At 50.5% G+C, this 14,597-nt stretch overlaps 1 protein-coding gene across 1 annotated transcript; it reads right to left on the bottom strand.

Annotated features, from left to right (window-relative positions):
• Positions 1-190: 190 nt before the first annotated feature.
• Positions 191-13,813, bottom strand: LOC144112517 (endothelin-converting enzyme 2-like; the record flags this gene model as incomplete). Its single annotated transcript, XM_077645329.1, has 7 exons — positions 13,664-13,813; positions 13,071-13,253; positions 11,362-11,580; positions 8,951-9,079; positions 6,211-6,468; positions 3,322-3,981; positions 191-757 (listed from the first exon to the last, which is right to left on the bottom strand). Coding segments are annotated over exons 1-7 (2,025 nt in total), but the record flags the coding sequence as incomplete, so codon positions are not given.
• Between the last annotated feature and the right edge of the window lie 784 nt (positions 13,814-14,597).

The raw sequence follows: 14,597 nt of genomic DNA, 5'->3' as shown, positions 1-14,597 counted from the left end.
CAAAAATATAATAAAAAAGGAAGTTAAAAGATTTTTGCTCACACCGGAATCTGCCATCACTGTATCGGCGGCACCTGATAAGTGCAGGAAAGAGGGACCAGCTAGCCAAACAATTGTCGCCTCTCGCGTCTCCCAGGTTCGCCTCTGGAAAGGCGAACCTGGACTCTAGAAAGGCTAACCTAGAACTCACCTGGCTCTCCCTGGAGAAGAAGCAGCGCACCTTGGCGTCGTAGCGGGCCATCGGACTGGCCGTCATCCACGAAGCGAGCTGCCTGTTCTCGTTGAACTGGATCCCGACCGTGTCCAGCAGCTTGATCTGCAGCTGCGAGTACAGCGCCCCGAAGCCGGCGTAGTTCATGGCCTGCGTGCCTTCGGGCACGTACATCGGCTTGAAGAGCAGACTCATGGGCATGATCATGCTGTTCAGGTGGTACAGGTACAGAGACTGCGACGGATCCGAGTTGGCCCTGTACTCGGCGTACGCCGTCCTCCGGTCGGACTCGGACGTGGCCGAGGACTCGTCGGCCAGGAGGCTCACGAGGCGTCGGGACAACGCCCGGTTGCTCTCGATCCAGTTGACCACGAAGTTGTGGATCATGACGGGGAAGTGCGAGTACAGGGCCGTCAGCTTGCCGGGGTACGCGCTGATGCCGGTTATCCAGATGGTGCGCTCGATGTCCGACACCCTCAGCTTGAAGTCACCCTTGGTCTTGGGGTCCATCCAGTCGGAGTTGTCCGTGAAGTCCAGCATGGCGTCCTGCGAGCAAGAAAGGCTCTCGCATAGCGGCAGCACAGGCGGTTTAAAACTGCCGCTTTTTCGGCGTTTCGAACCGCCGCGGTGGCTGAGTGGTTATGGCACTCGGCTGCTGGCCCGAAAGACGCGGGTTCGATCCCGGCCGCGGTGGTCGAATTTCGATGGAGGCGAAATTCTAGAGGCCCGTGTACTGTGCGATGTCAGTGCACGTAAAAAAACCCCGAGTGGTCGAAATTTCCGGAGCCCTTCACTACGGCGTCCCTCATAGCCTGAGTCGCTTTGGGACGTTAGACCCCTATAAACCAACCAACCAAACTTTTTCGGAGTTGCGAATTAGGCGCGGATCTTTGTTTTTTGCTGTCTGTGAAACGCAACACGACGTTCTGTGGAGGCCTGGGTAGATTGTCCTGCAAATGTCTACCCTGCCCGAAACCGTTCAGTAGTTCTTGAAGTATTCCATTTCCTATCATGCTTGGAGCTCCGTTTTGACAGCCCTGAATTTCAAGCCTATATATGACCGACGTTATCGCGATGGGCATGTGTAACGGATGCGCGTGGTGTCCTTAGTTGCGTTTCTCAGCACCCCGCCGCTGCGGTCTCCCCGATACTCCCCTGACGGGAGTCTGCGAGAAGCGCTCAAAGCATACACGGCAGTGACCAGCCCAGGCCGCGGCGTAGTCGGAGGTTAAGGGGGGGGGGGGGGGGGGGGGGGTTCTCCCTAGCCTCCCGAAGTCCCCATTTCGGGGAACGACGCGGCCGCGCGCAAAGGCGCAGGTGGCAGAGTTGCGCGGTTTGTTTCACGCCCTCCAGGGCTGCCTCACGCCCGATGTGCAAGGAGGGGTAAGATGTGCTGCGCCGGCGAAGCCGCCACGCACGAGAGCCCCCTCGTCTGAATGGAAACCAGATGTGGCACCACAGCCTTGCAACGACCGTCTCGTTCGGAAGATCAGCAGATCTCTTGAACAGGAAACTTTACCAGACAAGCAGGGGTCAGGCGCTCGCTGTTGACGGAGTCGGATAAAACTTAATTGTCGGCGACTGTGCGGCTAGCTGGGGTTCTGTAGTGGCTCCAACATCCGAAAACACTGAACGTGAACAGTTCTCGGGAAACGGGCTTGCATAGGGAAACGCTGCCAGACAGAACGGATGCAACCACTTCTTCAAAGACAGTAACGGCATGCTTGAGTTACACCACTGACTGAATTCAGGGAGGCGCTAGCAAGCTACAGGTAAACAGTCCCCGGGAAGCCAAGTCGCATGGGAACGCCGTTCAGAGCTTGCATTTGTTGCTGACGGCGGTAACGGCCCGTTTGAGGTCGATAACAGCCCTAATTCAGGGATACACAAAGGTCGAGCGTCTTCGCGGAAACCGATTCACGTGCTGACGCGATTGTGTGCTTGCATGTTTTTTTTTTCTTTCTTCTGCGGGGGAAAGTTTGCTGTATTCATGAGTCAATCCTGGCTCTGTCTCTACCTTTGCGTCTTACCTAAGCCTGCATACTTACGGATCTTTTCTAGCGTTTACTTCTGGTCCCTCCATTTAATTTAATTTCTCGCTTATTTGTCGCTAACGTTACCACTGCGTACTGTATGCCCGATTGACAGCGGAGGAGAGTTGTGTAGAGATCCAGGTGGTAAGCTTTATGCATGCTATATATCTCTCTCTTGATCGCGGGCTTCCTCGTGTTCTAAACACACGCTCAGCCAGAAAGGACTAAGTTATACATTGCTTGCACTTCGGGAACTAACTGCGTTGCCACAACCAGTAGATCCTCCATAGGCAACTGTTAGTCCTTCAATAGGCAACCATTAGCCCATTAGTGTGTAGCTGCAGAAAAGCCCCGACCAGAGTCAGTCTACCTACGGAGTGGGCCTTTCATCGTGAGGGTTAAATGTTGCAACTAGTCACATTTCACCCTATCGCAACTCAGTACAGAACTAGGCACCCCTCAGACCTGCCCGTGAAAATCAAACCACAGGAACACGATATCTGTGACAAAACTAAAAACTTAAAATGCGAACACAACTAAACACAGGGGCGTCCGGCGTTTGCCGCAGCCGTCATCGTTGCTTCGGAAAAGGGGGCTGCGGGGCGCGTCTATATTTCTTTCACCTCCTGATTCTTTGGCTTCGCTCCCATTCGTGCAGAGCAGTGATAGTGGGTCTGTTAGAGCCAGTCGACAGGCCGTGCAGTCTCTTTCTCTTTCTTGATACAGCCGCTTAGCAATGCCTCGTAAGGAACCCCCCTCCCCATTGTACACACCCGCGCGCACACATGTACAGTCGGGGACAAAAGTCTGGAGACCACATGTTCCTCAAACGAAGCCAATAGCTCTGTTATTAGCCGGCTGCTGGAGACCACACTTGTGGAGGTGAATGTGGAAATTTTGTTCTTTCATCTCCACAAGCGCGGTCTCCAGCCGCTGGCTAATAATAGAACTATCGGCTTCGTTTCAGGAACACGTGGTCTCCAGACTTTTGTCCCCGACTGTACACACGCGCACTGGGCTAATAGTAGTTATCTCATATACTGGCGTGTATCTGGAGCAAAGCAGAGCAGGCTTCACCTGAATGGAGGTGATCAGGGAGCTGACAAGGCCCCTGGTGATCCCTTCGACGCTGTCGAACAGATAGCGCGCACTCATGGCGAACGCGAACGTCCGCTCCACAAAGCTGGCGCAGGCCACGCGGCGCGCCTCCTGGAGCAGCTGCTTGTCCGTCTCGCCGAAGCGGATCTCGGAGATCTTGTCGTCCAGCACCCAGCCGAACAGCTCGACGAACTTCCACGCGATGTACGCGGTGACGGGAAGCCTGAACGCCGGCCGGCCAGCGCGCATCAGCGAGTTGAGCGCCTGCAACACTCGCCGGTCCGTGACGAACACGATCGAGTCGTTCCTGAAGCGGACGCTGTACGCGGCGAAGTGTCTGTTGACGGTGGTGGTCCAGTGGGCGGAGTCGATGTTGGGCGCGTGCTCCTCGATCTCGCCGAAAGTGAACCTGAGCCACGGGTACTTGGTGGAGTTGAGCGGCTCGTTGAGCACGGCCGTGGCCTGCTCGACCTGCTTGCGGAAGGCGGGAAAGGCCGCGATGACGTCGGTGGCGTTGCCGAAGCCCCTGGCCAGGTGGTGGCGCAGGTACTCGCCGAACGCGGCGCCCGTTTGCTCCGACACCGTGAAGTGCTCTATCAGCGAGCCGGGGTAGATGACCAGCATCCACTCCGTCTGGCCCTGCACGACACGGGGAGAAAAAACTGGCAGTGGCTTAACTTGGCTAACCCTGGAATTAAGCGCAAAGCAAGGACGCTTGCTAAGCGTCTGAGGCTCGTCCGATGGCAGCTCCGCTACACGCTCGCGACAGCCGTTGTATATATACCGTAGCTCGACGTGGTATCACATGGTCTTACGGCAACCCCTTCGGATGCCATCACGTGGCTTCACATCACCACGTCGGATGTTCTTAAGGTCAAAGGTAACCCAATGTCGAAGGCCAGAGGTCAAACGTCTACTAAAGGTCATGGGTCAAGGGCTAAGAATTCGACACCATAATCGTACCACATATGGTCATACACAGCTAACGTGGTTGAGCTGAAGGCCGTTCAAGGTCATTTTCCGGCCTACGCGACGACTGCTTTACCTAGCGTAGTGAAGCTTTTCGCTTCAAAAGGTTCAAAGGACCGTCACGTAATGTAAATGTAATGTACGTGCAAAGGTCATGTGGAAGAAAGGATGTGACGAGTTAATGAGTTGGGGGTTCAGTCGCGAGTTGTTTAACGGTGACTATGGCGATTAAATGGAACTACTTGTGAACTTTGAACGCGATCACTTCATTTCATGCCGATGACGATCGCGTGATATCGGGTAGGGGGTGTAGTCTCAGAAAGATGGATACTCTCGGGGAGGGTTACTCGCATCATTCGTTTCGAAGTTCCCACCGAAACATTGTTCTCCGTGTTTGGTCTCTTTCGTTAGAAAGGTTGCTCGTTGCACATTATTTTGCGGTTAAGCAGCTCCTACTGGAGTGTTGCACTATTGTGTACGAAAGAACAACAGCCCACGCCTGACCGCAGAAAAGGCGTCAGAATCCCTCCTTTAGAGCGTTGCAATGGCCGCGTTCTTAGGTCCTAGCCCGGTTCGCGCCCGGAACTCAAAACCCGAGCACCGTCTAGACCCGCAGGTCAAACCCGGTCCTGGCCCTCTGCATTCTGTTCTGAGCCCGGGCCCGGGCCGCCACGCTTTACGTGAGGAGGCCCGGGTCTGTTCCTGTAACAGCTCGCGAGGTAAATTGGTCACTGATTGCAAGGGAATATACCAGGTGTTTCAGGGAAGGTGACACTAATTAAAAAAAAGATTTTTGAGGCAAAAAAAGCTTATTGTGGTATAGTAATACATGTGTTGGTGGACGTTACAAACACAGGCTAATTATGTTAACTAGTAAAGTGATTCACTAAATTCTAATAGTTAACTTTTTAACTTTTATCGATAGGCACCTGATTGCAATTGCAGATTGCTAGCCGTCCGTTAGTAATAGCCATACTACTTCTTATAATTACGAAAACGCCTTTTCCTCGGCGCTGTGGCTAGACAAAATCTGGCTATTTCGACTACTTCCGAGCACTGGAGGGGTGTCTTTGCCTCCATGCTTTTCGAAAGCGCGTGTATTTTGTCACGATATAGCGAAATTTCGTCAAGCTACAGCGGCGAGGGTAATCGCATTTTTTGAATTTCTAAAAGCCCCGACTCCTCGCTGATGTGCGGCCGCTAAATTTAGACCGCTTGGTTGCCCGCAAACGCCTTGTTTGTAAACTGCGGTGGAGATAACATACACCTGCTCTCGTGAGATGTAGAATGATAACTTTATGCTTATGGTAGGCGAAAGCATTGGCTTCGATTCCACTGGCTCTCTTTTAATTCCAGTGGTTCCTCGATCTTCTCGAGGACGATCGCAGACACCCAAAGACTAAGCAGCTATTTTTCATCCCGGTAGGTGAGAGAGCCGAGCTATCTCTGCTCCCAGAAGCTCGCCCGCATCGTCAAGGTGGCTCTGTATAGCTATGACCTTCTAGTGCTCGACGTTGAGGGTTTGTTACCCATTGAGATGGTCGAATTTTGGCGACGGCAAGATGCATAACCGCTCATGCAATGAGATATCGCTGCACATTGAAGAACCCCAGGCTCTCGAAATCAATTCGAAGCCCCTCGCTACGTCGTTGCTCGTAGCCCCGGCCGAGCCTATGCACATAGTTGAACCTCGTTATAACGAAGTCGGAGGGGCCTGGCGATTACTTCGTTATAGCCATCACTTCGTTATAGCCCGTGTTGACCGAGCTTCCAAGGAGAATCGACATTCATTTCGTTATATCCATTATTTCGTTATAACGAGGTGTGAATGTTTGTTTGAGAATGTCATTGACATCTGGTGCGCTCAAGTCACATGATGCGCAAATGGCTGTCGCACACCTGTGGCTTGTGCGGCGCCATCTCGAAGATGAAATTCAGGTTCCAATTGACGGCCAGGTCGACTAGCTGGTCAAGCGCGTCGGCGCCCGTGTCTTCGGCAGAGATGGCGAGCCCGCGCTGATCCATGAACCGCTTCAGGTCGTTGAGGTTGCCGAGGACGTTCCCTATGTCGTGGGCCTCGACGCACGAGATGTACATGTCGAACGCCTTGCGGGTGCCTTTCGTTCGACTCTCCGGGGGGTGCAGGTTAGCTATGGCCTGCGGCGAGCATCACGCCCGTCGGGAGACGTGCGAAGCGCCAGTGACGTCATCCGTAATAGAACCTTCCCCTGTGCATCGACAACTTCAATGGACAAGGGTTTGCATTTAATGGGACCCTGAAATTATTTCGATGGGCATATTCTAGTGCGACAGATCTGTAGAGGTGGTCTTTGCGGGGATTCGAGTCAAATTTGAACGCTCTGCCTGGGGCATATAACTTAGAAATCATTTTTAAAAACCGCCGCTCGCAATAGCCCACAGTCGATTAGGGCGGCACCTCACCGCCCCGTCAACCGCTCCGATGATGCCAGTGGGCAGTCTGGGCGCTGCAAAGAACACCTCTACAGATCTGTTGCACTAGAACATGCCCATCGAAATCATTTCAGGGTCCTTTTAAGCGGACTACTTGAACCCAATGCAAACTTTCTATCATATATGCTAATTGATAAAAGCGCGCAGTTTTTGCAATCTGAAGGATTTCTGTCTCTGCCTCAATGGCCAATCTTTAGCGTCTGTTAAAGCAGCACTGTTTTCTGGGTGTAGTTCTTGACAGACAACTCTCTTGGGTTCATCATATAAAATCTATCGAAGAACAGGTGAACTCTTTTTTGAACGTGCTACGCAGGCCCCGGTACGTCTTGGGGTTGTTCTTCGTCACCCCTGCTTACAGCTCACAGTGCAACTATTTATCAAAAAATTGCGTACTCCTCACCAATTCTTCACGGTCTGCCGCGATTCGCTAACCTCCGAGGAGCGCCTGCAGAGACTGTTAGCTAGGGGTCTCCGTGTGTGTTTGGGAGTTCCTCAAGTGACTTCCAGCACTCTGGTGATTGCTGAGGCACGGCAGCCTCCGTTTGAAGTGTTACGAACAACAGAGACCTGCAGGCACATTTTCCTCCAGATAACCCAGCATGAACGGCACCTATTAACTTTCGCGCTTCATGAACGGGATGGAAGTCATATACATCAAGTGTTTCAACACAACCGCCAGCTTCTTTCAAGTAATGAATTTTGGAAAGGAGACACAGGAAATCCCCCATGGCTTTTAGTTACGCCTACAATACAGTTGTCCGTCGAAGGGTTAATTAGGAAACGTGACTTGATGGTATTCGCTGCTCGGGAGTTGGCACTTTACCAGATACACATGCTGTATCCCGGTTACAATCATGCGTATACTGCCCTCACTTCTGGCCTTCCGTTATCGAGAGGTGCATTGCACCGTTTCTTGCAGGCCATGCGCAATGAAATGAACAAAAAGATGTGGTTTGAGCCAAACTATACAGGTTCTGATCTGCATTTCATCTATACGTCGCTGCGGTTTAATATTCCATTATCTATAAGCAGAAGTTTAGAAACGCTTCTTCACCGCTTGCGTTTAGGAACGGCTTCCACGAAGCACTTTCTTCATAGAATTGGCCGCGCAGACAGCCAACGGTGTGTGTGTGTGGTCAAGAAAACGAGGATGTGGCTCACCTATTATTGGATTGCCGAGTGCACGACAACCTCAGGTCGCGATTGAAGAGAGACTTGAGCGCTCTTGACAAAAGACCCTTAAGTCTGAGAAAGCTCTTAGGCCCGTGGCCGACATGTGAGCTGCAAAAGGGAGCACTTGTGGCATTGATAGCATTCCTTGAGGACACCGGTATCTTTGGGAAGTACTAGCTTTGTAGAATTGGAGTCAATGCTAGAGCTCTTATCTCTCTGTGTGCGAGTTTCAGGATCTTTGTTATTTGCTTTTGCTGTGCTTGCTGCAAACTTATTTTTGTTTTTTATTCTGTTTTTGGTGAGAGTGCTTTAATAGCGTTGTCATCTACTTTTGCTGTGTGTTCTGCAAATCAGCTTATTTCTTGTTCTTCTGTCCTTGTTTATTCATATTTCTTATTTATATTGTATTGTGTACTGCTCTCTTAAAATTCAAGGTGTTTTGTTCTCTCAATATTGTTACTTTTACTGACGCTTGTACTTTGTTTTATATGTTGTGTACTGTTTGTGTTTTTTTTTTTGTTGTGTTGAACTGTACATCGTCGGACCAAGCGGTTGCTACGAATTGGTGAAAAGGAGTAGCCGGAGCCGCTATACAGCACCAACCTCTCCTTTACTGTTCATGTAAATAAAAAAAATGTTCGCGGCATCCAAGAAATGAAAAAAAGTTCGGTTGCATACCTCGAACAATCTGTTGCGTGTGTGAGTGGGTCTAACCCACTTAGTTGGCCATGAGCGCGTGTGTGTTGTCTGTTTCCCTTCGTACTGATGCGGCCATCACCAAGGTATTTTTGTCGCAACAATTGGGTATTAAGCATGTTTGGACATTTTTGGGGATAGATACAGAACGCCTGATCTCAACTAATTGATCGTCAAGCCATATTAAGTTAGTGTCCGCGCACTGGATGCACACACAATGATGTGTAAAAAAAAAGTTGAAAACAGCTACTAAACTCTGTGGGAGCCATGAACGCGAGCAGAGAGCGAGCAGTCGCACCTGTATGGCGCCGGCCACGGACTCGTGAAGGTTCTGGCCCACCGATGTCTGCCGGCGACGAGGAGCCGTCCACGATCCGCAAACGAACTGGTAGAAGTTGTCGCACGGACTCACAGACCGCAGCATAGACTGTATACGAGCGTGTTATGATAAGAGAAGGGCACAGTCATCCTATACAGCCCTGCAGTTTTTTTAGTAATGTCACGGCAGAGTCGACCTGACGGTACGACAGTCGTTCAGCGTCTCATGTAGGACCGCAGTGGAGAAACGAACGACAGTACGCGCATGCGCGCAGAGCGTTCGCCAGCTGCAGCGTCGTCTGCTCGACTATTCTGCTGACGTGACACGACCCCCACTACTCGTCTGCTCGTTACCATAGAGTTTCTCCTTACCTAGAGGGAAAGCTGGCGCCACCGTCTATGCGAATTTCTTAAAGAACACGTTATCCACCGCGGGAATGCCGGGAAGACGAGGTTTACCATCTGAATGTGAGTCCGGACTCGCCTACGACTCAGATCATGATCTGGATGTCCGGAATCACTCAAGACTGAGATATGGCGACAAGCTGCTGGCCCGAAAGACGCCGGTTAAATCCCGGTCGCGGCGGTCGCACTTCGGTGGAGGCGAAATGGTAGAGGCTCGTGTGCTGTGCGATGTCAGTGCACGTTAAAGAACCCCAGGTGGTCGAAATTTCCGGAGCCGTCCGCTACGGCGTCCCCCCATAGCCTGAGTCGCTTTGGGACGCTAAACCCCCTATAACCCCCCCCCCCCCCCCCCCCCATAAACCATTATCTTAATTTGAGCCTGAGTTAGCCCGAGGGAGTAGGCTCATGAGAGAGTCCGCCAGAGGCCTCACACCTCAGCGCCGCAAGAACGCGAGTTACACCGATTTTTTTATTGCGACCGTATATATTTATTGACAGTCTGCTCTAATCTCCATGCTGTCAGGTGTGCCTCTTTCGATCTCTCGGCCGGACCTAGCTTGCGCTACATATGAATTTATGACCGTCGCAGTGGAAGGACAAGGGGAAAAACTCGTGAACAATAGCAGTGATAACTCGCAACACACGTGCAATAATAAATTTGACAGTGAGCACATATGTCTACACAAAATTAAATGAAACACAGCATAATGCTCAGTTTAGTCACCATTGGTGCAGGCTCAGACAGTAATAATTACAGCAACTCATGCTCATATATTGCCTGCACGTGCGTGTTAAATCGTATTGTAGGGATCTTTTTATGCAGTAGGTTGATATATCCGGGTACACGTTTATGAGTTATGGCATTATAAGCCTTAATTTGTGCGTTATCGGAACTTAACTATTCAATTCTGTCGTAGTTCTTTCTGATACTGCTCAATTTTTCCTGCAACTGCGTTCTGTTTACTCAGTAGTCACGTGATTCCAGGGATAGTTTTTGTTTAAACTACTGTTTTATCTATGGTGTCTTAGTACGGAGCAGTGGTTTTAGTGAATGGCACGGTTCCAGTTGGCCGTATTGAACGCTTTTGTAATGACAAAATATAATTTAGGTTGTCTCGGTTGTCGTTGACCACAGCAGAGAGTACTACTTCAAACGTGCATGCAGAAGTGCATAACAAATTTTGTGCTTAGCATCAGACGGGAAAAGGAATCTTAGTTTATTTAACATGAAATGGGCTCTAGATACATCAGTGCTTAGTGCATCGACTTGGGGCAACCTCGAAAGGATCTCCTGGAACACGACACCTAAAAATCGACTTGTATAGTTGAATGTTGGATAGATGCTTCCTGGAACTGCTGAGGTAAGGCTGGTAGCTTTAAGTTTATCGTTTATATTTAAACACTAAGTACTTTATTTTTTCTCCATTCGGTTCACTTCACGAGATGTATACTATATATGATTTCACAACGGCAGAACAAACCCAAAATCAGCAAAGGAACGCCTGACCGATTCCTTACGTGACAACCAGCAGTGACTCATAGATCGGGCCAAAACTGTTGTCGAAGCATTAGGAGTCCTGGTCTAGACTTCGCCTGCACTAAAGGCGACCAGACCTCTTTCCAATAACGTTTTTGCAGGCTAGTTGTTGGCGCATTACTGGAATTGAATTTTAGCGCAGAAAGACAGCAGTGGAGAGCACATTTAGCGCTCTGTCCGGTCAAGCTTGTTCCTTGATGTGCTGTCTTTCTGCGCTAAACACCAATTCCTCTTTCCAAGAACGCTCACTCTCTCTATACAGATGTATATATTTTGCCCTCACAACACGCTTGTACTTGTACTGAGCAATGACTAAAGATTAGACAGACTATACAGGTCGACAAGAAGCCCAGATATCTCGTCATACCCGCAAGGTGAACAAGTGACAGCAAGTTCTCGTTCCGCCGCGCCCATGACAGACTCTGTCGACACGCTGGGTGATTAAGTACCTTGTTGAGGTAGTAGGCGTGCTCGATGCACCCGAATGTGGTGCACAGCGACGGAGGGGGTGTGGTGAAGACGGTGCCCTGGGGAGCCGAGAAGACGAGGAAAGTGAGCACGCCCAGGATGACTGTGGTGCCCAGCACGCCCACCGCGATGGCCAGCATGCGTAACCATCCTGGACCCTCGGTCATGTACTCTTCCTCTTCAGAGACGCTCATCGGAGGCTAGGATCGACCCACATGTGGTACGTTATAGTGCCGCCGCAAAATTACAAGGACTACACCTCACAATTGAAGTTAGGCGAACATCACGTGACATAGCGTTGTTACACCTGCTTACCGGCTCCCGTATTCCGAACAGCGGAACGGGAACATGTTACAGTGTGTTAGTTATAGATTCGAAATGCAAGTCTGTTATAGAGGCAAAATGCGACATTAAAATTTCAAGTTTTTACCAGCTGCGCCGGCTGACAACGTCATCAGGAGATAGTGCGGCTTGCCCAAGTTTGTGTGTGTGTGTGTTGGTTTATGGTTTGGTTTATGGGGGTTTAACGTCCCAAAGCGACTCACGCTATGACAGACGCCGTAGTGAAGAGCTCCGGGAATTTCGACCACCTGGGGTTCTTTAACGTGCACTGACATCGCACAGTACACGCAATCTAGAATTTCGCCTCCATCGAAATTCGACCGCCGCGGCCGGGATCGAACCCCCGTCTTTCGGGCCAGCAGCCGAGCGCCATAGCCAGTGAGCCACCGCGGCGGCTCAGTGTGTGTGTGTGTGTGTGTGTGTGTGTGTGTGTGTGTGTGTGTGTGTGTGTGTGTGTGTGTGTGTGTGTGTGTGTGTGTGTGTGTGTGTGTGTGTGTGTGTGTGTGTGTGTGTGTGTGTGTGTGTGTGTGTGTGTGTGTGTGTGTGTGTGTGTGTGTGTGTGTGTGTGTGTGTGTGTGTGTGTGTGTGTGTGTGTGTGTGTGTGTGTGTGTGTGTGTGTGTGTGTGTGTGTGTGTGTGTGTGTGTGTGTGTGTGTGTGTGTGTGTGTGTGTGTGTGTGTGTGTGTGTGTGTGTGTGTGTGTGTGTGTGTGTGTGTGTGTGTGTGTGTGTGTGTGTGTGTGTGTGTGTGTGTGTGTGTGTGTGTGTGTGTGTGTGTGTGTGTGTGTGTGTGTGTGTGTGTGTGTGTGTGTGTGTGTGTGTGTGTGTGTGTGTGTGTGTGTGTGTGTGTGTGTGTGTGTGTGTGTGTGTGTGTGTGTGTGTGTGTGTGTGTGTGTGTGTGTGTGTGTGTGTGTGTGTGTGTGTGTGTGTGTGTGTGTGTGTGTGTGTGTGTGTGTGTGTGTGTGTGTGTGTGTGTGTGTGTGTGTGTGTGTGTGTGTGTGTGTGTGTGTGTGTGTGTGTGTGTGTGTGTGTGTGTGTGTGTGTGTGTGTGTGTGTGTGTGTGTGTGTGTGTGTGTGTGTGTGTGTGTGTGTGTGTGTGTGTGTGTGTGTGTGTGTGTGTGTGTGTGTGTGTGTGTGTGTGTGTGTGTGTGTGTGTGTGTGTGTGTGTGTGTGTGTGTGTGTGTGTGTGTGTGTGTGTGTGTGTGTGTGTGTGTGTGTGTGTGTGTGTGTGTGTGTGTGTGTGTGTGTGTGTGTGTGTGTGTGTGTGTGTGTGTGTGTGTGTGTGTGTGTGTGTGTGTGTGTGTGTGTGTGTAAGGTGGGTCCCCGACTGATAGTTGAAAACCTCGCTTACTGTTTCGACCTTTAGTTGAACTGGAGACATCAGCGTCTTCGACGACGTAGGCGCCGGGGAGAATGTTTGCGACATAAGCATGTTCGCCCCTATTAAATTCGGCACTCCGGGCTCCGGCTGCTTCGGTGTTGTTGAGTCCACCACAGAGGCCATCGAACTCCGTTTGTTCGCCTCCCGCTTTGACTGCAAAGGCGGCAGGGCAATCTGGTTGCACACATCGTTACTTGAGCGTCGTTAGATTACTGTCGAGTTTTAATCAAGTCGTCGAATATGCCTTTCAAGCAAAAGTCTTTTCACAGCGTTACTGAAGCAATGTAGCTTACTTAATAGCGACACCAAAGGCCCTTCTTGCTGGCTGCGTTAATCGGCGCTAGCTGCTCGTGCTCCAGCAAGCAGGGCGGCGTGACCGAGAGAGGCAGAAAAACAGCACCTTTCAAATGCAGCACTCGCACCAAAAGGAGTGGAAATATAGCTCCTTCGATGGTTGGAAGTGAGAGGATTGCGATGAAAGAGGCACAAATCTATTGTGTGCCCGAACTTGGCTTCATCCGACGCGGGAAACGCTGTCAAAATGGGCTCGTGTGTAGTCTTACCTGCGACATACTGGAGAAGGTGGTGAAGCTTCCGGTAAGGAGACGCCGTTTCTGGAATTTGCGTGGATCTGTGCCCCTGAGGAGGGAACGCCTGTTCGAGAGCGCAGTACGGGGGAGGCCACGAGAGCGGAGCTGGCTTCTTCTTCCTTGCTCTTGAGCATGGGGAGGGTAGATGAAGAGAAACTACATGATTGGCAATCTGATTGATTGATTGATTGATTGATTGATTGATTGATTGATTGATTGATTGATTGATTGATTGATTGATTGATTGATTTGGTGAACCGGATTTGCGAATTGGGGTTATCGGAGAGAGCCCTTGTGACTGTAAGGAGGGCATTTATTTGTTCCTGGCGGCGCAAGACGACACAAAGTTTGAGATGCGTGAGTGTATGTTGGAGGTTAGGAGAGTTGGCGATTAAGCTGGAAGTTGAACCACATCCGGATCAGAGAATGGCAGGGATTTAATTGATGCAACTCAGTATCAGTTATGACTATTTCAGTTTATATCAGACTTTATATATACATCTTTGCAGTGCGACAAGGCGGCGCAGTTCGTTAGACAGAACTATAGTGCTGTCTATCGTCGAGTGTTTTCTGGTTGGCGCATCTTTTTCAGCCCTGAACTCAGAAAGTAAGCTTCATTTAGCGCTGCTGCTGAATTTTTCGCTGTTGCTGCGGTGGTGTTTTTTAATGCACTAATATATTTCCAGCCCTAATACGAGCGTACAAAGCAGTAAAAAGATGGTTACACGTATAAAGCTTCAGGGTCCGGCTCAGGCAGGCCTCTGCAGTTACCACGCCTTTGCATTCTTCATGAGCCCCTGCTCTTCCCTACTGCAAAGAACGGTGCTGCGGCTTGGCATTAGCATGCGTCGGAAAAACAAGTATTTGCCTGCCTTTCGATACCCTGCTGCAGCTGTTCCCTTTCCGG

The sequence above is a fragment of the Amblyomma americanum genome, unplaced genomic scaffold, assembly GCF_052857255.1.
Source record: "Amblyomma americanum isolate KBUSLIRL-KWMA unplaced genomic scaffold, ASM5285725v1 scaffold_344, whole genome shotgun sequence".
In the NCBI taxonomy this organism is placed as follows: domain Eukaryota; kingdom Metazoa; phylum Arthropoda; class Arachnida; order Ixodida; family Ixodidae; genus Amblyomma; species Amblyomma americanum.
This window is presented reverse-complemented; position numbering and strand designations above follow the sequence as displayed.